The sequence below is a fragment of the Mitosporidium daphniae genome (genome assembly GCF_000760515.2).
Source record: "Mitosporidium daphniae strain UGP3 chromosome Unknown contig-85, whole genome shotgun sequence".
Lineage (NCBI taxonomy): Eukaryota > Fungi > Microsporidia > Mitosporidium > Mitosporidium daphniae.
In genome coordinates this window covers 1-20,993 of record NW_013546137.1, presented here as the reverse complement: position 1 = coordinate 20,993, position 20,993 = coordinate 1, and the positions used below count along the sequence as shown (strand labels likewise).

The 20,993-nt window shown below is 45.3% G+C and overlaps 12 protein-coding genes across 12 annotated transcripts; 5 read left to right on the top strand and 7 right to left on the bottom strand.

Annotated features, from left to right (window-relative positions):
- Nucleotides 1-115: 115 nt before the first annotated feature.
- DI09_85p120 (uncharacterized protein) lies at nucleotides 116-595 on the bottom strand (the record flags this gene model as incomplete). Its single annotated transcript, XM_013381134.1, has 1 exon — nucleotides 116-595. The coding sequence occupies one exon, from the start codon at nucleotides 593-595 to the stop codon at nucleotides 116-118; it is 480 nt and encodes a 159-aa protein (XP_013236588.1).
- Nucleotides 596-616: 21 nt separating this feature from the next.
- Nucleotides 617-2,549, bottom strand: DI09_85p110 (uncharacterized protein; the record flags this gene model as incomplete). Its single annotated transcript, XM_013381133.1, has 2 exons — nucleotides 617-2,318; nucleotides 2,371-2,549. The coding sequence occupies 2 exons, from the start codon at nucleotides 2,547-2,549 to the stop codon at nucleotides 617-619; spliced, it is 1,881 nt and encodes a 626-aa protein (XP_013236587.1).
- A 488-nt stretch (nucleotides 2,550-3,037) lies between these two features.
- DI09_85p100 (uncharacterized protein) lies at nucleotides 3,038-3,508 on the bottom strand (the record flags this gene model as incomplete). The annotated part of the gene is made up of 1 exon (XM_013381132.1): nucleotides 3,038-3,508. One exon carries the CDS (start codon nucleotides 3,506-3,508, stop codon nucleotides 3,038-3,040), a length of 471 nt encoding a protein of 156 aa, XP_013236586.1.
- Nucleotides 3,509-3,692: 184 nt separating this feature from the next.
- DI09_85p90 (phosphatidylinositol 3-kinase) lies at nucleotides 3,693-6,237 on the top strand (the record flags this gene model as incomplete). The annotated part of the gene is made up of 3 exons (XM_013381143.1): nucleotides 3,693-4,301; nucleotides 4,867-4,914; nucleotides 5,068-6,237. 3 exons carry the CDS (start codon nucleotides 3,693-3,695, stop codon nucleotides 6,235-6,237), a joined length of 1,827 nt encoding a protein of 608 aa, XP_013236597.1.
- A 136-nt stretch (nucleotides 6,238-6,373) lies between these two features.
- On the top strand, nucleotides 6,374-8,642 carry DI09_85p80 (putative DNA mismatch repair protein Pms2; the record flags this gene model as incomplete). Its single annotated transcript, XM_013381142.1, has 5 exons — nucleotides 6,374-6,712; nucleotides 6,746-6,924; nucleotides 6,953-8,155; nucleotides 8,184-8,560; nucleotides 8,581-8,642. The coding sequence occupies 5 exons, from the start codon at nucleotides 6,374-6,376 to the stop codon at nucleotides 8,640-8,642; spliced, it is 2,160 nt and encodes a 719-aa protein (XP_013236596.1).
- A 247-nt stretch (nucleotides 8,643-8,889) lies between these two features.
- Nucleotides 8,890-9,447, bottom strand: DI09_85p70 (uncharacterized protein; the record flags this gene model as incomplete). Its single annotated transcript, XM_013381141.1, has 1 exon — nucleotides 8,890-9,447. The coding sequence occupies one exon, from the start codon at nucleotides 9,445-9,447 to the stop codon at nucleotides 8,890-8,892; it is 558 nt and encodes a 185-aa protein (XP_013236595.1).
- Nucleotides 9,448-10,532: 1,085 nt separating this feature from the next.
- DI09_85p60 (putative DEAD-box family helicase) lies at nucleotides 10,533-13,405 on the top strand (the record flags this gene model as incomplete). Its single annotated transcript, XM_013381140.1, has 3 exons — nucleotides 10,533-12,424; nucleotides 12,593-13,076; nucleotides 13,112-13,405. The coding sequence occupies 3 exons, from the start codon at nucleotides 10,533-10,535 to the stop codon at nucleotides 13,403-13,405; spliced, it is 2,670 nt and encodes an 889-aa protein (XP_013236594.1).
- A 58-nt stretch (nucleotides 13,406-13,463) lies between these two features.
- Nucleotides 13,464-15,909, top strand: DI09_85p50 (uncharacterized protein; the record flags this gene model as incomplete). The annotated part of the gene is made up of 2 exons (XM_013381139.1): nucleotides 13,464-13,623; nucleotides 13,676-15,909. The coding sequence occupies 2 exons, from the start codon at nucleotides 13,464-13,466 to the stop codon at nucleotides 15,907-15,909; spliced, it is 2,394 nt and encodes a 797-aa protein (XP_013236593.1).
- Nucleotides 15,910-16,728: 819 nt separating this feature from the next.
- Nucleotides 16,729-17,495, bottom strand: DI09_85p40 (putative mitochondrial hydroxyacylglutathione hydrolase; the record flags this gene model as incomplete). Its single annotated transcript, XM_013381138.1, has 2 exons — nucleotides 16,729-16,827; nucleotides 16,857-17,495. The coding sequence occupies 2 exons, from the start codon at nucleotides 17,493-17,495 to the stop codon at nucleotides 16,729-16,731; spliced, it is 738 nt and encodes a 245-aa protein (XP_013236592.1).
- Nucleotides 17,496-17,567: 72 nt separating this feature from the next.
- On the bottom strand, nucleotides 17,568-17,877 carry DI09_85p30 (ubiquitin-related modifier Urm1; the record flags this gene model as incomplete). Its single annotated transcript, XM_013381137.1, has 2 exons — nucleotides 17,568-17,685; nucleotides 17,711-17,877. The coding sequence occupies 2 exons, from the start codon at nucleotides 17,875-17,877 to the stop codon at nucleotides 17,568-17,570; spliced, it is 285 nt and encodes a 94-aa protein (XP_013236591.1).
- A 50-nt stretch (nucleotides 17,878-17,927) lies between these two features.
- Nucleotides 17,928-18,779, top strand: DI09_85p20 (uncharacterized protein; the record flags this gene model as incomplete). Its single annotated transcript, XM_013381136.1, has 1 exon — nucleotides 17,928-18,779. One exon carries the CDS (start codon nucleotides 17,928-17,930, stop codon nucleotides 18,777-18,779), a length of 852 nt encoding a protein of 283 aa, XP_013236590.1.
- Nucleotides 18,780-18,833: 54 nt separating this feature from the next.
- DI09_85p10 (uncharacterized protein) lies at nucleotides 18,834-20,927 on the bottom strand (the record flags this gene model as incomplete). Its single annotated transcript, XM_013381135.1, has 1 exon — nucleotides 18,834-20,927. The coding sequence occupies one exon, from the start codon at nucleotides 20,925-20,927 to the stop codon at nucleotides 18,834-18,836; it is 2,094 nt and encodes a 697-aa protein (XP_013236589.1).
- Nucleotides 20,928-20,993: the final 66 nt, after the last annotated feature.

The following is a 20,993-nucleotide window of genomic DNA, read 5'->3' as shown; positions in this document are numbered from 1 at the left end:
CTGCAGGCAATACGAGTATGAGAGGAATTTCGACTTGAACGTAGCACAGTGCCGTTCAACCTTCACCAGATTGCAGCCAAGTGCCCGGATGGCAAGCTCAAAATTTGCTAATAACTCAGCAAAGGCACTTACTTTTTGCAAGGTCGGCATCTAGCTTTGAAATTTCGGACAGCTCATCTAGCTCTTTGCTGAAGACATCGATTTTTTGCACAAGAAGCTCTTTTTTACGCTGCACACTGGTAAGCTCCATCTGGACGCAACAATGGTGGTCGCGTAAAACTTCAAGCTCCCGTTCTCGCTCGCCAATTAGGGCGTCTGTCTGTGCGATTGCCTCAAGCAGCTGTCCATACTTTTCCCAATCAAATTGTGAGAGGCAGGTAAATCTCTCTTCCAGAAGAGAGATTTGATTGAGCAGAGAGGCCTTTTGCACGTTGAGCGACGAGGAAATCGTGCTAAGCTGGGCAAACGAGTGTTCCCAAGCTTGGAAATCCGAGCTGAGCTTTTGACCGATGGTCTTCAGAATATCGACAAGCGGCAACAAAAGTGAATATCGCCACGAATACCATTGAGACTGTACAAGGGTCCTGGACTGCATTTTGATGGCCCTCAATCGCCTCTACCAATTAAAATCAAGAATGGCTACGATTTTTTGTGCACGGCACTCTTCCTGGCTGCCGGATGAAGGCGCATAAAAGCTGAGGTAAAAGTGAGGCGGCTCTGTTTGGAATTTACACTCGATGTGGTGTAGCTCGGCTCTGATATCTGCGATGCGAAGCTCCAAAACCTCGCAGCTTTGTTCATAAAGCTCACACTCTGGCATCGATATGCACCAATGAAGCACTAGTCTTTTGGCCGAAAACTCTCCAGACTCTCGAGAGCATCTGGAAAGGGTTTCTCGCCTTGTGGTGTTGGATGTAACATTATCTAAAAATCTAATCCCAGCATCGCTAAGAAACCGCTTGAGATCGACACTCTGTTTCAGCGTACTGTCGTGTCCAGTGGTTTCTGCCTTCTGCGCCTGCCCAGTGGTTTCTGCCTTCTGCGCATGTCCATCCTCAATGATCAGTCTGGTGTTTCCCTCGAGCTTTGATTTTTTCAAAGCTCTAAGAACGGGTGAGTGAGAAATGTCCACCAATGGCGGCTGCATCATGTCTTCAATGAATGAGGTATCCTGGCTTTCTGAAAGTCCGGCAAACAGCGAAGAAATGTGATTCACAGGCGAACTAAAGATAGCGTTCGAAGTTGGCGATGAACGTAGCTCAACAAGTCGGCTACGAAGAGGTGAAGTCATAGACCGCCATTTCGGTGTGCCGATCACTAGGGGAGAATCGCGGACCTTAGAAATATCCTCCTTCAATCTTTCTACATAAGGACTGTAATTCGTCATGGGAATGTTCGAAATTCTCCGCGTTTGCTGCACAGGTAACGACAAAGACGGTGAAGCTGCAGCGGGCAACGCACATTTATTTGCGGTGGTTGTTTTTTTTGGCGTAGACACCAAGCACGATTCAATATCAAAAGTGGTTCCGGTTTCCCGCATCGATGTGGCTGCCGTGGTGATCGGCGAAAATGCCATGCCCGTCGAGATTTTCCGTCCCGTGATGGGGCTGCATATTTTCCATATGACCGATTTTGTGGGCGTACCCGCATCGGTAAACTGTTGTTGCTGTGCAAGGGCAGTGTCCAGTGAACAGGTTTTGAGCGATAATTTTGGCAGAAATAGGTTGTTAAACTCATCGGAGCTGCTGCAATTTGTGGAGACAAGATTTCCCCTTTCATCAGAAAAGCGGTCTTGCGTCGGTGCATCAGACCCCATCCCCGGTAAAGACATTTCTTTATCTGGTAGCGGGTGCGATCCTTCCGCGTGTGGATTTTCAACATCTATGGGATCTCCAAAAGAAAGCAGATCCGCATTTAAAATGTCCTCGGAATTTGAATGCTGTCTCGGCAGCGAGATGACATTCCCGACACAGAGCGTGATATCCATTGCATCAAAGCCTGGTGACGCAGGCGAATGGCAAACGGGATCGTCAATGATTCCTCCAACGGTGCATGTCAACTCCATGTCTGCCGCTGCCGCAGAAGGCTGTTCAGGAAATTCCTGAACTATGCCGCCGACACATTGCGTCTCATCCATGGAAAGAACCTCTGGTTCTTCGTTGAATTTAAATGGCTCTGGACCCGATGATATGATACCCCCGACGCACAGCGTTATGTCCATGTCGTTGCTATTGACGTTAACTTCAAACGAATCTTCTTCTTTGCAACGCTCGTGCTCCTCAAAAGTGGGGGGCAAGTCGTTCTCACCCTCAAATACCCTAGAAATAACGGCACCGCTGATCTAACCTGACCCTTGCTGTCGATGCAAACGAAACCCTTCTGGATATCGATTTTTGCCTGGCCACTTTCGATGGTGCGCTGTTGGGAAGAGACAAATTTTCGGGCTCCAATACCATGGTTTCAGGAATGGTCTCTGTGGAGGGAAAATCTTCCTCCACAGAAGTCGAATCTGGAAACGAACTTCTAAGCTTCGAATGGGATATGCGCATCACTATAAGCTGTCCCGGTAGCACAACAAATGGCGCAAATTTCCCGTTTAAATTTGTAAATTTTGTGGATTAAATTCCAGTGCCTCGTTGGACCAAATTTTTTTAATGTCAGCTTCTGCCGTGCCCGTTCTGATTGTGACCGTTTTCTTGGTTGTCTTTTCAATAGCGATTTGTCTGTTTTTCCCAGCATATCCGGATAGAATGTACATTTAAAATGCATATCTTTAGCGTGTATCAAAGCTGCATCATACTTACTGCTGTTTGCATGTATTTGCCGTAGGTTTTGGTGTCTTTATCTTTAGATGGTCATTTGCCTATCTCGCACAGGTCTCCCCAATGATCACACCAATAAGGCACGTGGTGGACTTGTAGCTGCATATCCTGGCGACTAAACCACCGGGTACATGCTAGCGATCCACGATGCGGGTATCTCCTTTACATTACATAAAATATTGAACTTTGGGTTTTATTGATCTAAATGGTCTCCATTACGAATGGAACTTGACAACTTCAAGCCCCATGGCCCGGGCACAGCTTGTCACCATGGAAAACACATGTTCAAGCGGAAGGCCCGCAAATGAGGGGTCTGTTGCCTTGACCTTTGAAATCTCATAAAGCTGCTGTGGAGAAATCTGGCCAACCAAAAGAGAAGTCGAGCCGACAACATTCATTGCAAAAAGCCCCGATGCCTTCTTCAGCAGATATGATGTTGTTGGCGGCCGGATGGTGAAAGAGAAAGATTTGTCTGCCTTGACGGCGATGATTGTCTGCAGCGGTATTCCGGGCGTGTATTTTTTTGACTGCTCATTGAATTGCTTTGCAAATTCGATCGCCTTAACGCCCCGCTGGCCGAGCGCCGGCCCCACGGGCGGGGCCGCACTTGCGCCCCCTGCATTGAGGACCAACTTTACCACCGAGTTGAGACTGGCGGCGGCCCTTCCCGACGCTGGCTTGGCCATAAAAATTTAATTGAAAAAATGTGTTTCTTTAATGCGCCTTGAACTGTGACGTCAATGTTGATTTCTAAGCTTGTAGGTTCCACGTTTCCGGCGCATGCGTTCCGTCCGATGTAGGGTTAGCATATTTTGCTTTTGCCGTTGTAGACTACTTCCAGAGCGCATACAAATGGTCATTTTAAGCCAGATGGAGTACAGAATATTTTACATCTCCAATCCGCTTCTTTTGGAGACATATGACCTGAGATGTGCACATCAGCAAGACGGGTACATTTCGTTTGCCTACAAGTTGGAAAGCTGGTTATACTTTATGCGTAGATTCGCTTGTGAAGATATCATACATATCTCGTGGCAAAATGTAAAGTTCTATTTAATCCTGGCAAACGATCCAGGCCTGTTTCCTGGATATGCCTTCATTCCGGGAAGTGTCAAAATCATTGCAGAATGCCTTTTCAATTTGAGCGGATCGAAACTGATGCTTCAATGTTTGCGGTTTAAATCGAACTTCAAGTTTTTGGTGCTCAAAAACGCGCTTTCATATCCGATGTCGATCAACGAGGGATTGTTGGAATTTTTCGACAAAGTTAAATGGCTGCCATCTGCTGCTAACTCGGAATTTTTGGCAAACATCGATGCAAGCGTGCACGAGGACGAAATTTCTCCGATTTTCAAGCTCAAAGTTTGCAAGCTAATCGAGACCATGGAGGAGGCGATGTTTGCTTCATTCAACCTCGTGTTTCGAGCCTCCAGTATGAAGGTCGAGGAAAAGGACCCCGAAGTTCTGTCCAAGCTCCATGTAAGTTTCAGTCTTTATGTAGTGGCTATTTTCTAGCTTCCCATTTGCCACGACATCAAAGGCCGATTCGTTCTTCATTTGGAAATACAAGGAATATTTGTCGCAATTTGTTTTGGTTTTTCCTGTGCTGTTTACTTGTAGACACTGCCGTTGTTGTGGAGATCTTTTCTGGACATTTCGCCGCCAAACGGCGTGTTTCCGCTTTCTCTGCTCAAATACCAAATGGAGGAAGAGGATCTCGATAAAGTATTGGTCGTCATTTTCTCGCTGCTACTTGACCAAACTTTGAACAAGCGCCACGAAGTGTGGTCGTTTTGTACATCCTCGCTGTTTTCCATCAAAAAGAGGAATTCCCAACTTCTTTGCGCTCGGTTGCTAAAGTTTATTCCCTATCTATCCAAGTCTCTGGTGGTCGAAAAGAAGCTGTACATCATCATCGCCCCCATCATGTTTCATTTGTAGAAATCTGGTTCCTGCCCAGCATAAAGAGAGTCTGTTTCACTTTCTGCTGCTGCTGGGACAAGACAGTTGTGGCTTTATTTTGCCGCTGTATTGGGTTGTAAAGGTTGAGGCGCCTTCTTTGCTGGAGCAATTTATGCGGTCAATCGATCAAGTAAGTTTGGCATGTTCCTGATCCCAGGCTGTGCTTCGAACGCTGAAGCGCCAAACCTACCTGATTGACATTCTGAAGAAGATTGCATACAAAATATCGCGTAGAAACGACTCTAGAGAGGACAAAGTATTTCTTTTGTCGCCTTTTTTATAGATTTCGAAAATCAGGTCAAAGCTTCGTCTGCTCGCCAGTAAGGGTCTATTGACGTTCAATCCGCCAATCCCGCTTCCCTTTGACTGCTCAATCAACGTGGTTGAAATTATCCCAGGTCTTTACTTGCCTTTAATTCTAGACTCTCTACACATATACAAGAGCCAGCAATCTCCATTCCGTATCTCGTTTGTGTTAGATACGGGCCAACCATACTCAATTATATTTAAGGCTGGCGATAACCTTTCCATTGATCGGGGAGTACTTGTGTTCATCCAATGGTGCGAGCGACTGATATCAAAATATCTGGAGGAGCCGGGCTTCTCGGTACGCAAATACAACGTTCTCCCCATTTCTTCTCACCCTCGTCTTGAGGGAATCATAGAATGCATTGATTCTGAAAATCTGGCCGCAATCTTGGACAGAGATGACTACTCGTTGATTCCATATTTTCTCCGGAAGCTTTCCGATTCCTTTGATTTCCAGCAAACGCAATTGGGCCCCGATGGCCTCCTCCCGTTTATACGGAACTTTATCGACTCTTGCGCATTTTATTGCGTCATCACGTTTGTTCTTGGCGTTGGCGATAGGCATTTGGATAACATTTTGCTTTCCAAAGATGGTAAGAGCAAGTCGGTTCGCTTATTAGGGCATTTAGGCGAGCTATTCCACATCGATTATGGCTATTTGTTTGGAAGAGATCCAAAACCATTCGCACCTCAAATGAAGCTGTGCAAAGAGATGGTGGAGCCGCTTAAAATGAAAATCTCGATTTTCACCTGCAACAATGACATGGCTGAGGGAGAGTTGTATCCGATATTTGAAAACAGGTGTCTTCAATTTTTTTCCATCCTTCGAAGAAACACTCGTGAACTTTTGGTTGCCTTGAAGGGAATCACCCTTGTGGATAACTTTTCCTGCGTCGGCGGCTACAATGTGGACCCAGAAGAATTTGTATTGAAAAGACTGTATATAGAGGTTGCAATTGCAGACCCCAATCCCCTCTTTAAACACACGGACCGCTCCATTGATTGCTTCGATGATTTTCTTTATGTATACAACGAAGAAAAAGCCCTTGAAAAGTTCCAGAAAGACATTCAAGAGGCCATAAATAATTTATTTCCCAAGGTTATCGATACCCTTCACAGGTGGTCGCAATATTGGAAAAAATAAATTGCAAATTTGTCCTTTTTATGTCTTATGTCCTGGGCGACAAATGTGTAAGAGCCCTTTGCTCCGGCCAGGTGATAACGTCCGTCAATGGTGCAATTAAAGAGCTTCTTGAAAACTCGATCGACAGCAACGGCACATGTATAGGTATGCGCTCGCTGTTCATCAACAACTGCTAGAGATCTCTTTATCCGAGGGCGGGCTTTCCCGATTGATTGTCAAGGACAATGGAACTGGCATTTCGGAGCACGATGCTCTTCTTATTTGCAGGAGAAACGTCACCAGCAAAATAAGCTCCATCGACGATCTTTCGTCACTTGCAACATTTGGGTTTCGAGGCGAAGCATTGAATTCCATCGCATCGCTCTGCTCGGCCTTTTACATTCTGACGAGGCAGGAGGCTTCTGAAGTTGGGTTCAAATACAAATTCAACGCCTCCACCCAGACCATGGAAAAGATCCACACACTGCCGCTAGACGTACCATTTAAATAGCCCCATCATAATCTACAGAAGGGAACGACAATCATCGCTGAAGGCCTTTTCAACATGCTACCGGTCCGGCTTTTGGAGATGAAGAAGAACATCCACAAGGAGATGAACATGCTGACAAGACTCATAGAGTCGTATTTGCTTTCCAGACCGTCTCTTGGGATTTCCTGCTCGCAACTTGCGCCAAGCGCTACGAAATCGTAGGTGTGTTGTTTGGTTATCTTTTAGCGCCGTTTCGCTTTTTTCAATCCCACAAGACCACGGTCGCTCATTGGACCACGTTATTGGCGTGATTTTTGGCACCGACGTCTTTTCAAATCTAATACCGATCGAGATTTCGGTCGAGCTGGTCGAGGATTATTTCCCGCTGTTTTTTAGCAAGGAGCAGATATCAAGTATCCCCCCTGTCACGATGAAAGGCTATTTTATCAACCCATTTTCTTTGCTCAAGAAGCAATGCGAGGATTTCAAGTTGAGAGAGTATTTCTTCATCAACCGGCGTCCATGTCTGTTTCCCCCAGTGTTCTCGAAAAGGCTAACCCGCCTGTTGAGGGACGATTTTAATGTATTCGTAAAGCCGTTTTTTATTCTATTCTTGGAGCTGTGTCCACTTTTGGTCGATGTGAACTTTACGCCAGATAAAAGGACCGTCTCTATCACCAATGAAAACTACATATATGATATGCTTACGTTGCAGCTGAAAGACAAATTCCTCTCTCTGTCATATCCCATTACCGAGGTCTCATGTGCATCTTCCAAACCTCAAGGAGTATTCCCAAAATGCGCGTCTCAAAACATTCTTTCCTTTTTCCATTCCGGTGAGAGCATCATGCCTCCTTCGGAACCTGGCAACAAACAGTCCTCCATATTGGAAGGCAATATGGAGGGGAAAGAGCCTTTTCAGGATTCAGGCATCTTTAGCAACCGATTGCTTGCTTGTTCGCTTGAAGCGAACAAGAAAACATCAATGCACGTTGAGGGAGCTAAGGAAATAGCCACCCCTTTTGTTAAAGCAACGAATGGTGGTATTTTTGCCACCACTAATGGCTTTCCCTTGGAAGACCAAACAAATTCTCCTTTTCAAGCGGTTTCAAACCCAATCAAAGCTTCCCATACGGGAGTTCTCAATACCTCATCAGTGGAACGCTCCGAGATATCGACCTTAATGACCAGTAAATCTTCCTCGGAGGACTCGTCGATTTCGGATATGAAATGCGTCTATATTCTCACGAAAGAAGATTTCCTGCACATGGATGTGGTTGGCCAGTTTAACCACGGATTTATTTTGTGCTCCATTTCTAAGGCTGAAAACGAAAAGCTGCTGTACATTTGTGATCAGCATGCGTGCGATGAAAAATTCAACTACGAGGCCATAAAGTCTTCCCTGAAAATGGGATCTGCAACGGCCGCTCCCCACCAAAAGCTGTTGAGGTTTGTTCTTTTTACCTTTTTATTTTAGTCCCATTTCATTGAGCTTATCTCCGATGGAGGGATTGGTTTTGACAAAGTATCAAAAGGAACTTGAAAGTCTTGGATTCACCTTTCTGATTGCATCGTCGGGGAATAATCTGGATCCCGTGGTTTTATGGACAGGAATGCCTTCGCTTCCATTTCCGCCGTCTACGGAAGACATACATGAACTCCTGGAACAGCTTTCAGATAACACTATTGATGCCGGCGTTGCTTCTAAAATAACATTTAGTGATAGAATGAAGAAATTTGCCGCCACCAAAGCATGCAGGAGCTCCGTGATGATTGGAACTCCTCTTAATAAAAAGCAGATGACAAAAATTGTAAGGAATTTATCTACACTAGACCAGCCTTGGGTGAGAATTGGTTTTTGATTTATTCTTTAGAATTGTCCGCATGGAAGGCCCACGGTGAGGCTGTTAAAGAAATTAGTCTACAAAAGCAATAAAGAGATGCAATAATCCAGAAAACACGGTAACACTGCGTTTAAAGTGATCATCGAAAGCCTCTTCGGCCGGCCGTAGAAAATCGGCCAGGAAGCACGGGAAGGTAATCCTCATGCAGGGGGAGGCGGTTGTGATGAGAGGGAAATTGCCGAGCACTTTCCATTGTTCCATGTTGAGTTTCGTTACTCAATGCTTCTGGCAGGGGCCCCGGTTCATCGTCAATATATACATATTCCTGTTTGGAATTTTTTAGATACGTCTCCGTGATGTCTCGTAGAACATGAGGATATAAAAAAGAGCCCAACGCGGCGTGTCATCGGTCGTTTCTTCGCCAAAAAGTGCGTTTAATTTTTGCACCGACGAGGATTCCGCGAATTTGGTCGCATCATCATCGGCAAATGGATAAATTTCGCAATACGAAATATCCGACTTTGAGTTTTCGTAAAAACAGGCGCCATGTTGGCTGTTGGATGAAAAAAGTACTTCAGACTCGATGTCCGAAAGCAGGCCATTGTTTTTGGAGTCGATTGGCGAAATGGGTGTCATCAACAACAGCGAATGCTTCAAAAACGCGGTGCCATTCAGATCGGCAAATGGGTGGTTCTCGGGAAACGAAACATGTTTCTTCAGTGGGGTGAAATTGGAGCATGAATTTCCATCCGAAAAATAGGCGCGACCTTCGCAATGCGGCTTTTTCGGCGTAAAGTTTACGCCCGAACAAATATCGACCGTTGGCTCGATTGACGAGGCAAGGGGAATCTTGATCCGAGGCCCGTCATATATTTCCGGATCGGAATTTGGGGGCATAATGTAAAATAAACCAATCAAAGGCAAAAGTTGCCATTAAATTTTAAATACATTTGTAAATTTAATTCTCGTAAATTTTACGTGCTGAAATGGTATTGTTAGCGCCAGAAACCTAAACGTTGAAAGCACGATGTCATTTTACCTGAAAAACAAAATCATAAGCGAATGTGGGAAAGAGCCTAAGAATCTGGGCAAAATATACAAACCAAGGCATCCATAGTTCGTGGTTAGATGGCGAAATCCTCAACGATTCGTGAATTATGGACGTTGAGATGCGAGCAAGCGATATTGGTTTGAAGAGCCAGCTCCAAAAAAACATCAGGTGGTATTTAGAAAACAATGGAGAATCGTGAATAAAAAACGGGCAATATAGCGTCGTCTTGATGCGTAGCTTTATAATTTCGGGATCTCTCCTGAACGATTCCAATGCAGAGATCAGACCGGACTTGGCGGTGCAATATGCAGACCAATTTCCCACGCCAGATAATCCCAGGCAAGAGGAAAGAACAATAACGTGAAATGCACTTTGGACATTAAGCGTAAATAGATAAAGAAATGAGATGATTCCAACTGTATTGACCGATAAGATCGTGTGGAGGTTTCTGGTTTCGTTGATAATCGAAGACGACGAGCTATAATCAATCAAAGAGGGGTAAGCTATGGCTGCGGATAGAACTAGTACCGCTGGATGGCCCTACACTTGAGCGAATGTCTCAGTACCAGTAAGGCACTGGACAAATTTTTGAGAGCCTGTTGAACCTGCGATACGTTTGAAATGTCGCATTTTACGAATCGGATGGAATCGGCATAAATGGCATCATGATCATCAAATTCGTTAACGTCGATAACAATTACGAGTTTAGCACCGTACTTGGAAACCAGGTCTTTTGAAACCTGCCTCCCTACGCCTGAAGAGCCTCCTACGACAACATACCTGATTGTGCCGTCCCTTATTGTGTCAATGCAATCGTATTTGAAGAGAAATTTGCGATAAAAAAGAAATCCAAAGCCAAGGCAGCAACAAACAACTATTGCACACAGTTCAAGTGGCATTTAATTTTTGGAAAATTAATTTTTTGAAACCCATGGAATGCCTTCATAATTCTCTTCAGGTGGTACTACGAGATAAATTTGGGTTTCCGTTTCTCACGCCGATCCAGCAGCTGGTGTTGGAGAAAAACCCAAAGCTGCAAAAGGACCTGTTAATATCAAGTCCCACTGGGTCTGGAAAAAGCCTTGCCTATTTGATTCCTATTGTCAACGAGTTGGTGGACAGTACCAGAACAGAGGGTACTCATGCGCTTATCATCACTCCTACACGCGAGCTGTCAGTTCAACTTGAGACTGTTTCCTCAAAATTTTCCAGAAAACTTCCGCATTTTGTGTGTGGGGCCTTGCTTTCGGGCAGCTCTCGTCAAAAAGAAAAGGCAAGATTGCGGTCGGGCGTTTCAATTGTCATTGGAGCGCCTGGAAGGCTTGCAGATCATCTTGAAAAGACGTCCTCATGGAATCTGACAAAGCTAAAGTGGGTTGTCATCGAAGAGGCTGACAGGTACCTGTATGACAAAAACGCCAAGGAAACACTGAAAACATTACTTTCCCTAATCGATTCCAAACGAAATAGGACCGGTTGGAAGCTTGTCCTTGTTTCTGCAACTTTGCCCAAGCGACTTTCTGAAATCGGAGGCTTCCCCCTTTCTTCTGATAGTGTGTTGATTTCTCTGGCAAAGGAAAAATCCCATGCTATTCGGCAGCCGCTGCCTCATGATGTTGAGCCCGTGAAAGAGGAGCAGTGCATGCAGAAGACTTCGAATTTAAATCAATGGATAACCACCATCCCAACAAAGTACAGATTGGCTGCTCTTTTGTCCTTATTTTCACGATGGAAGGGCACCGGCAGTAATATCGGTAACGGCATCCAAGCAAACCCGTTAGTTGAGTCCAAAAATATCAAGAAAAAGCCGCACATTCAATCGATTTTATTTGTATCTACTTGCGACACGGTTGAATTTTTGTATTCGCTGCTAACTTCCCTCGTAGATAGGAATTCCGTCGAAGAAAGGAATGGAAAGCTCGCTGCCGGTGAAGGAGGGAGGGCCAGGCAAGAGCCAGCGTCTAAAAATACCGCRCCTTCTTCYAAAAACTATCCTCAATCCAAAAGCCCGCCATGCACAGACATCAACCACAATGCCCTCCTCAACACCAAGATATTCAAGCTTCACGGTTCTCAGACATCAACTCAAAGGGCACATGTTATCGAGGAGTTTAGGAAATTTTCGTCGTCAGAAAGCTTTCTTCTCATCACTACAAGTGTGGGGGCTCGAGGCCTCGATTTCCCGCAACTACAACTTGTCCTCCAATGGGATGCACCGCTTGATTTGTCCGAATACAAGCACAAAATTGGCCGCACCGCTCGGTGGCAAGGTAGCGGGGACGCCGTATTGCTTCTGATGCCAAACGAAGAGGAGCCGATTCGTTCTGCTTTGTGTTTGTCCAGTGCGTCCGACGATTGTGATGAAAAAATTTGTCCCCAAAATCTCAAAATCGATCAGTCTTTTAGTGTAAAAGATGAAGAGGACAACACGGCATTTGACAAAAGATCCGAATGCTACAAATGGATTTCCATCATCGATTCAACCATCTATTCAGGCAGCAATGAGAACAGAAAAACTCCCAACCACGATATTTGTACTCGGGAAATGACTCTTTTGGATAAGGCAAAAAAAGCGTTCATAGCGTCCCTTAGAGCATATGCCACCTATCCCATATCTATTAGACGAGCCGGAGTGCACCCCAAAAAATTGCACTTGGGGCATTATGCAAAATCTTTTGGCCTTCGAGAGACTCCAGGTGAAGTCGGATCTCTTTCTGTAATTTATGGCGGGCATCCATCTTCTCAAGGAACAAAATCAGAAAGAGCCGCCATCGAACGAAAAGCTGCATTTAGGGCTGGCGTGAAGCGGCCATTGCCCAGCGAGTTTTCGGCATCTTGATAATTTAATCCTAACCCTAAATCAATAAACCGCAATTTAAAATGTCATTCTCAAGGACATTTCAATGATATTTTAAATTGAAGTCCCAGACAATTTCAACTTTTAATAAACTGGCCATCGATGTAAGGCTGCAATTTGTTTTCACATGCTAGGACACAATCTGAGCCAACGACGCTCTTTTCGAGCCAAGCCACATGTGCCGCTGAAAATATCAAGATTTTCATCCGAATTCGGCCTTTATCTGAAGCCGAAATATCGGCATCCTCTCTGCAGTGTCTTTCAGTGGAGGGAAATAATTCTTTATTGCTACGGCACCCATCAATAGGCCTGAGCGGGGGTCGTGTTGAGCAGCAAACATTTGATTACGTTGGAGGCCCATCTACGACGCAGGAGCAGATTTTTTCCTACATTGGGAAAAACATGACCGAATATTGCCTTCAAGGATATAATGCAACGATCTTTGCATATGGCCAAACGGGCTCTGGAAAGACTTATACCATGCTCGGTCCAAACATTACTGATAGCTGCGTAGGTATGTTTGAAAATCTTTCGCCGCAATTAGATTCTGCAGTTTCTGGAATTATTCCCAGAATACTGGTGTACATGTTCGATTCAATCAGCAATGCAGAAAAAGAGGTACTTTATTTGGCCGTTTGATGCATTTGCAATAGGCTTCTGTTCAGTACATCTGCAAATGCTCGATGATTGAGATTTACAATGAGGYTGTTTATGACCTTTTGGATTCTGCCATTCCTACATGCAGTATGTTACCTTTTCAACATTTCATAGCTCTGCGCGAAGATGTCGTTAAAAAGAGCGTATTTGTTGAAGGGGCTTTGGAGATGCGGGCCACAACAGCTTCGCAGGCTCTTGAGGTAAATTTGGTTGTTGTTATCAAAGATACTTGCGATGGGGGCAAGAAATCGAACAGTCGGGGCCACCGCTTTGAACAAAGAGAGCAGTAGAAGCCATTCTGTCTTCACCCTGCACATTCAATCTCGAACAACAGATCCAAACACCGGCATGACTGACGTTCGAGATTCTCGATTTAACCTTGTTGACTTGGCGGGAAGCGAGCGACAGTCGCTAGCCCAAACGTCCGGTGCCAGGCTCCGAGAGGCTGGAGCGATCAACAAATCGTTACTTGCCTTAGCCAATGTGATGAATGGCCTTGTTGCAACAAGTCCAACAAACACCGAACCCAGTGGCTAACTTTGAATTTCTAATCCATTTAGATGTCAACTATTCGGCCATACCAGGCTCAAAAAGACAGCATATATCATATCGGGACTCCAAGTTGACATTCCTTTTGAAAGATTCGCTTGGAGGAAACGCCAAAACCCTGATAATTACCAATGTGTCGCCATCTCTTTCTGCGTATGCAGAGATCATATCTAGCCTGAGGTTTGCCCAACGTGCAAAACTTGTAAAAAACACTGCCATCGTCAATAAGGATATTCTCGGAAACGTCGGCGCTCTTCAAGCAGAGATTTGCAGGCTAAAGGATGCACTTTTAGGGAAGCAGTCCACCAGCATGGCCATCGGAAGCGATGGACCCAATTCGAGAGACTTTTCTAGCATCGTCAAGCTTGGGGCAGAACTCAAGAGCCTCAAATTGAGGTTGGAAATGACGGAAGACCTCCTTTCTAAGAAAGACCAGCAGCTTCAAAGTGAACGGATGATTATCAAATTCAGAGAGTCCGAAATCTCTGCCTTGAAAAAAGGCGGTTCAAGCCCAGAATCGGACATCGTTTCGCGCCTTGAGGCAGAAGTGTTGGAGTACCAGCGTATGCAGAAAATGAATCCTGAAATATCTAGGCTCATTTATGAAAATTCTCAATTGACGGCTCGCATCCAATCGCTAGAGGCATTTTCTTTGGGACTCGATCAATATTTGGCAAGGGAACAAGAAAATTCTGCTGCTGCAATAGAGGCTGCAGAAAATGTTCTGAGACGGCAAAGCACAGCAAAGGAATATCCGATGCAGATTGACGACCATGCCAGTGAGCAAAACGATAAAATAGAAAACCTTCAGATCCAAAATCAAATGCTGAGAGATGAGATTGACTCGATACGTGCGTCGAATGGCTCTTCTGAAGACTTTGAAGAGCTTCAGACCGAACTTGGCATTAAGGAAATGGAAATACAAAGGCTCGAAGCCCTTTTATCTTCGTTTACGGACAACAAAGTGGTTTCCATTAAACGGCTAGCAAGCTCTTCAGAAGATCTTCCCGAGGAGTCTCTTTGCCCAAAATTTGGCAAAGACGAAAGCAGTACTTTGGCAATGGAAGCTATCTCGACGTTAACTGCATCTCTTGAAAAGGCAGAGAAAAAGGCATCTGACGCCATTGCGGAAAAGGAAAAGCTGCTAGCCTCTTGTGCCTTGCTTGAAGACCAATTGTCCGCTTTGAGGATATCCAATGCATCATTGGAGGATGAAAATTGCAAGTTAAAGGTGGCTCTGTCAAGTGCTCACCAATCGATTTCCACAATCGAGGCAAGAGTATCCGCTGCAGAAACTTCCAGACTTGCATCTTTGGACAGATGTTCGATGTTGGAAGAGAAGCTTTTCAATTCAGAGGCCAGGCTTGGCACGTGTTGCGTAAAAATATCCACCCTTGAGGAGTCGGTGGAGAGCATCTCTGGCCACTTGGCGTGTGCCAAGTCGGAATTGAGATTGAGCGAAGATGAAAATGTGGAGCTAAAAACCAAGCTTCAGCTATCTATTGAGCAGATCAACCATATTAGTTCGCATTCAAAAAGACTTGAAGAGGCATTGGGTGAAAAGGACGTCGCGATGAAGCAATTAGAGTCCACCCTTCTGGCTTGCACTGAAAAGCTAAAAGCTCGGGAAGCTGCGATTTCCGATCACCAGTTGAGACTTTCAGAGTGTAGCGTGCAAATCGAAGAGGCCAATCGTTCCATTTGTTTGTTCAAAGAAGACATATCGGCGCTTAGCGAAAGAAATGCAGCTTTGCACCAGGAATTGCGGGGTGCCAACTTGAGACTTGATACGGAAGTGAAAAGGTCCTTCGAGCTATCTGGTCTGCTTGAGTCTGCGAAAAAATCAATTGACCACAAAAAGGAGGAGCTATCAGATCTGGGCAAGATTTGTGAAAAGTCCTCCAAAGACCTGGCCATTGTCAAAGCTTCGTTGGAAGATGTGGAGTTCAAGTTTCAAAATGCCGTTAGCCAACTCAATGAGGTTTGCAAAGAAAAGGACCAATATACCAAAGACATCGGGGCTCTTTCTTTGAAAATATCCGAGTTGAGTGCAAAAAACGACTCCCTATCATCTGAGAGAGATCTTTTCAAAAGCAGGGCTCTTGTTTTGGAAGAAGAAAAAACCGCTAGCATGGAAGCCCATCAAGTGGCATCAGGGCTACTTGATACAGCCAACGCAAAAATTGACCATTTTTCGGTAGCCTTGGAAAATGCCAACAACGTATTGCTGATGGGCAGTTTTTAAAGTTTTTAGGAATCTTTACGCTTATCCACTGAGCTGAAAAACACGGCTGCACAAAAAGACAGGCTGCAAAATGCACACAATGAACTGCAATGTTCGTTTGCTGTTCTCGAACAAAATTCGACCAAATATTGTGCCGAATTAGAGGAAAGCAAAAGGGTACCAATGTTTGGATTTACGTTTAGGATGTCACTATGTTGCACGCGGAAATCGCTACTTTAAAAGACGAAAATGACAAGCTTGTCCAGCATCAAAATGCAAAACAAAAGCTACAGTATCACGTTAAGATCAAGCAAGAAAACAATGACCTAAAGGAGGAAATTCGGCTGCTCAAGGAAGAATTGATCAAGCTTTCTTCGCCGATGACTTCAACGGCTTCTCATATTTTGCAAAAGATGCTGTAAAGCCAAACAAACAGCCCTCGTGCGTACAAAGTTTCTGCAAATTGCAGAACCAGGCCTTTTTTATGGATCAATAAACCCGCCATTGTTTGACTTGACAAGAGCACATCCCAGTCGAGGTGCCCTATACATTCGCCATAACGCTGTGCAGCGGACCTCGATTAATTGCCGCAGCTGTTGCGGTACGCCCAAAGATGCGGCAACAAAGTAAGCATGCTAAATACGAAAAACGAGCAACACAAGTTTATTGATGACGAATCTCAAAGGCTCCCTGTGTTCTTGATCCACAAAGCGCGGTGGCTTACAAAGGCAAGGGTACAAACTGGTCCTTTAACGCACGTAGCTTTGTAAGCAGCGAAAGCGGGTCATGCTGATCCATCAGTTTTTGGAACGAAGCATCACTAAATTTAAACGACAAGATTTACTCCACACGAAGAAAAGGATTTGTTTTCAGCTCCGTTTCAAGCGTGCCCGGGACGCTAACAGGGTTTTTCAGACCCTTGATAAAGCGAAACTGTTCCTATCGCTCTCAATCCAAAGCAAAAATACCTGCAGGTCGCAATTGAGAGGGTCCACTGTGAGGGCAAAAGAGACGTTATTTAGCGTATATTCGTGGCCGGGATACACCAATATCTTGTTGGGAGCAATAGATGTCGACAAGGACTTTAATAATCTTAGCGAGTATAGCATTTCTTGAGGGACACAGCCATCAAAAAAGCGTCCACATCCGGACAAAAAGAGCGTGTCCCCCGTAAACAAGTGCATCGCCTCACCCGGTTCGGTAGAAAAGATGGCATAGCAAATGGACCGTTTTGTATGGCCGGGGGTAAGCAGGGTTAACATCCGGAATGAGCCGACGTCCGTTTGATTGCTGGAAACCGAGTTGAAAGCCGAAGGAAACGGAAATTCAACATTTTCCCAGAGATGGTGCGAAAGCGCGGGGATCCTGGAATCCCCTCCATAGACCGGAACACGATATGGGATCAGGCCGAGCATTTCGATGTTGCCACCAGAGTGATCATCGTGATGATGGGTCGTCAGGATCCCTTTGATTGAATAATCGGAAATGCCGAGTGTCTTCAATTGATCAAGTATGAGTTTTGGCTGCACCGGGTCGACCAACAGACCTATGCAAAAAGGTGAACAGACTGCACATACATTGACGAGTGACGGCTTCACATACGACATAGCAATAGTTGTCCTTTAAGCATTTTACGGGAAAAACTTTAATCATCAAAAATAACCACGAAATTTGAGCGCTTATCCTCCGTGGAGCGTAGAAATAAAGGTGACAACGTCGTTTCCGCAAAGCATCGTGTCTTGACCCTCCTCTAGCTCCCAGTCTGTATTGTTGCGAAGGACGAGAATGCCGGGCCGCCTAAAACCTTAAATGGAAAGTTTACACGGTATTCTCTGCAATAAACAGCTCTTTCCGCTCTTTTAAATGATCAGACACAAGGGCTGCAACAACATCCCTGATAAATGCTGGCGATTGGAGCTCCAATGGAATGGTCTTGTGGCCGCCAAACAAATACTCCAGCCCGCCTGTAAATTCGGCTGTAACTTTCATTAAAATCGGCCGATTTTAAAATACCGGCAAAATTAAACTTTTTTGATCAAATGACTGCCTCGCCCCCGCCGCCAAAGCGACCCCAGAGTGACAGCCAGGACCCATTTGTCACGTTTACAAAGGCATCTAATTTGTATGCGATTTTGTTTAATTTTAGGTCTCTAGCCACTAGAAGACAGCTGTCGCGAACCTATGCCACCATAGCGTCGTCCACGGCATTCTCCGGCCTAGGAGCATATATTCACATCTATCAGGTGATCCCGTATGTCCAGGGTGGAATCTTGTCATTTATGGTGTCTATTTTTGCACTTCTTTCACTGAGCTTTGGATATCCGTTCATTAGAGGCGATCCGAGCCGAGCCACGCTGCGCGTGGGGCTCCTCAGTGCCTTTTCGTTTGCATATGGGCTGTCGCTTGGGCCTTTGCTTGATACGCTTGTTTCGATCTCAAATGATTCGATCGTGCCCACCGCATTTCTTTTGACAACTCTAATTTTCGTGTCGTTCTCATCGAGCGCGATTTTCTCGCAACGAAGATCATTTCTGTTTCTGGGCGGGTTTCTAATGGCTACCATGTCCGTGCTCACCGTACTGGGACTGATGAACATTTTTATTGGATCTCCGCTTTTGTTCAGCATTGATCTTTATGCAGGCCTGATAGCATTCTGCGGATTTCTGCTTTTCGACACGCAAGTGATAATTGAGCGCATCGAGTCCACTGAAGAGAGCTACCGTGGCACGGATTTCAATTCGGAATATCAACATGACACTGTGCAAGATGCTCTCAAGCTTTTCATGGATGCCGTTTCGATATTCATCAGATTGGCCACCATTTTGGCCAAAAACTCGGCAAAGAAAAATGAGGATGAGCCCAAATCAACCCGCAGAAAGATGCGCGGATAAGGAATTAATAAAGCGAATTAAAGCAACAAAGGGGTCACTGGATGAGGCGCAGGCTTATATTGGAGAGTGCATGCCCAACCGTGTGTTAAACTCCAACTTTCTCAGCTTTTGAAGCTTCTTCTCAAGCTCCCTACGCGGCGCATGTATCATATCCTCATCTAGATAGTACCAAATGAACGACATCGGGATGATGTACAAGATGTCCACATTAACGGAAAACTGCAGGCCAAAAACAAAATGCACAATCACAAACAACGCTGCATTCCAGCCAGACAAGGTCAAAATTAAGCTTTGAGAGATTTTGGACCCCAACGGCTTGAGAGAGCCAATTTCAAATAGCGTGCAAAGACACGTGACCGCAAAAAGGGAGCAGTTCAAAAGCGCCACATCATGCGAATATTTCCACCGGCAGAAACACAGCATCCCCACGAGCGAGACGCACGATTTGAGCAGCTTAAATGTGGACCAAAAATAGTGCGGAACATTCTCAAGCTCCGGGTCGTATTCATTGTAATCCGAGCTTTCAAGATTTGTTGTCCAGCCTCTTTTTGGAAGTTTTTTCATCACATCGGTGTCCCCAGGTACAATGTCGATAAGGAACAACAAAACGATGGAAAGGGCAGGAAATACGCCAAAGCAGAATGTCGCGATGGAAAGCTGATTTTCGCAAACGGCGCCACTGACAAAGAACGCAAATAGCAGCTTTGCATACACGGAAAAGAACATCTCGTAGTGCATCTGGAGCAATCGAGCCTCTCGAATCATCTGAGTGATGATGTATGGCTTCATGTTGTACTTCATCAGCAACGAGGGCGCCAACAACGAATAGATGCGTTGGATCACAATCGATAGGTTAAATGAAGAGCTGGCTGTGGTGAGGCTCGGTTCGTTGAGCATAGATATGCGCATCCTAGGGATAGGATCCACAATAATTGACAACGCTGCAGAGTCTCGAAGCAGCAGTTCGGACCCCGAAAGTGAAGAGCCCCAAAACATCGGGATTTCGTTGTATTCCCAGTAAATAGACAGCATTTGGGATGTCTCTTTGACGGTGGAAGACGAAAATAAAGACACCAACAGGGGCAAGTTATCGACAGACCGCAAATGGTTTCTGATGCAAGAAATACCGACCGGGAGAGGTCTACCTGCTCCACAATGTGCGATATTTTGTGCGGGACACTCTTTAAAGCGACCATCAACAACCTCATCCAGTAGATTGATGCATGAATTCCAATCCGAGTCAAGGCCCAGCCTGCGACCAAGAGATCGCGTGTGGCTTTCATTTTCGTTAGAATAAAGGGTAAATCGGACGCCGGCGTGCGAAAAATCCTCAAGACATTCCGGAATTTCTGGAAGCGGCTTGTGGCCCAGGCCAATCATCCCCAAAAACGAGTGATTGGTGGTCAGGATTTTTTCGAGCTTTTCTTGATAAGGACAAGAGTTGGAGATTTGTTGGCCACTTTCCCGAGAAGAAAAGACAATCCAAGACACAGATCCGTGCATCAACATGGGATCCTCACAAAGCGGCTCTAGCTGGTCATCAGAAATAAGCACAACAGAATATGCGATAACTTGGAGCGAGCTCCTGGAATCATTAACGGCGGCCAACTCGATGTTGGTCTTCAATTTTGCGCTCAAATTGGCAGAGCAAGTTCCGTTCCAAACGAACGAACAGTTTTTCAAAATAAAAAATGGGTCTCCCTCCGCAACGACGCTGTAAATGTGGGGACACGGGCTAATGATTGAGGACACCGAAGACGGCACAACAGATATCGTATACCGAATCCAATTCTGATTGACACACTCAGAACTATTCAAGGATGGGGGGAAGAATTGCGGGCAATCCTTGAGCAGCGAAATGTTGGATAGCCACGGAAAAATTCCGGGGCTCTTTTTGCCACAGCTAATGGAAAGGCCCAAACTACAAAAGCAAGTTTGCAAAGTCGAATTGGAGGGCGTGGAAATCCGAAAATCAAAGGGGGAAAAGTTGGTGGAAAGAATATCCAAATGGGGCCTTCTTCGGGATGGCTTGATAGCATTCCAATCATGACACGTGTTGGCGATCGAGTTTATGAATTCTTTTGGATTGGCAGCGCAAAGCGGTAAATTGTGGCTTCCCAGCTCGATTAGTGGATGTCTGATGGACATTGCATACCCCAAGGCTCTCAACGAAGATTTGTATTTCCTTTGCCATTTTGATATTCTTTCCACCAA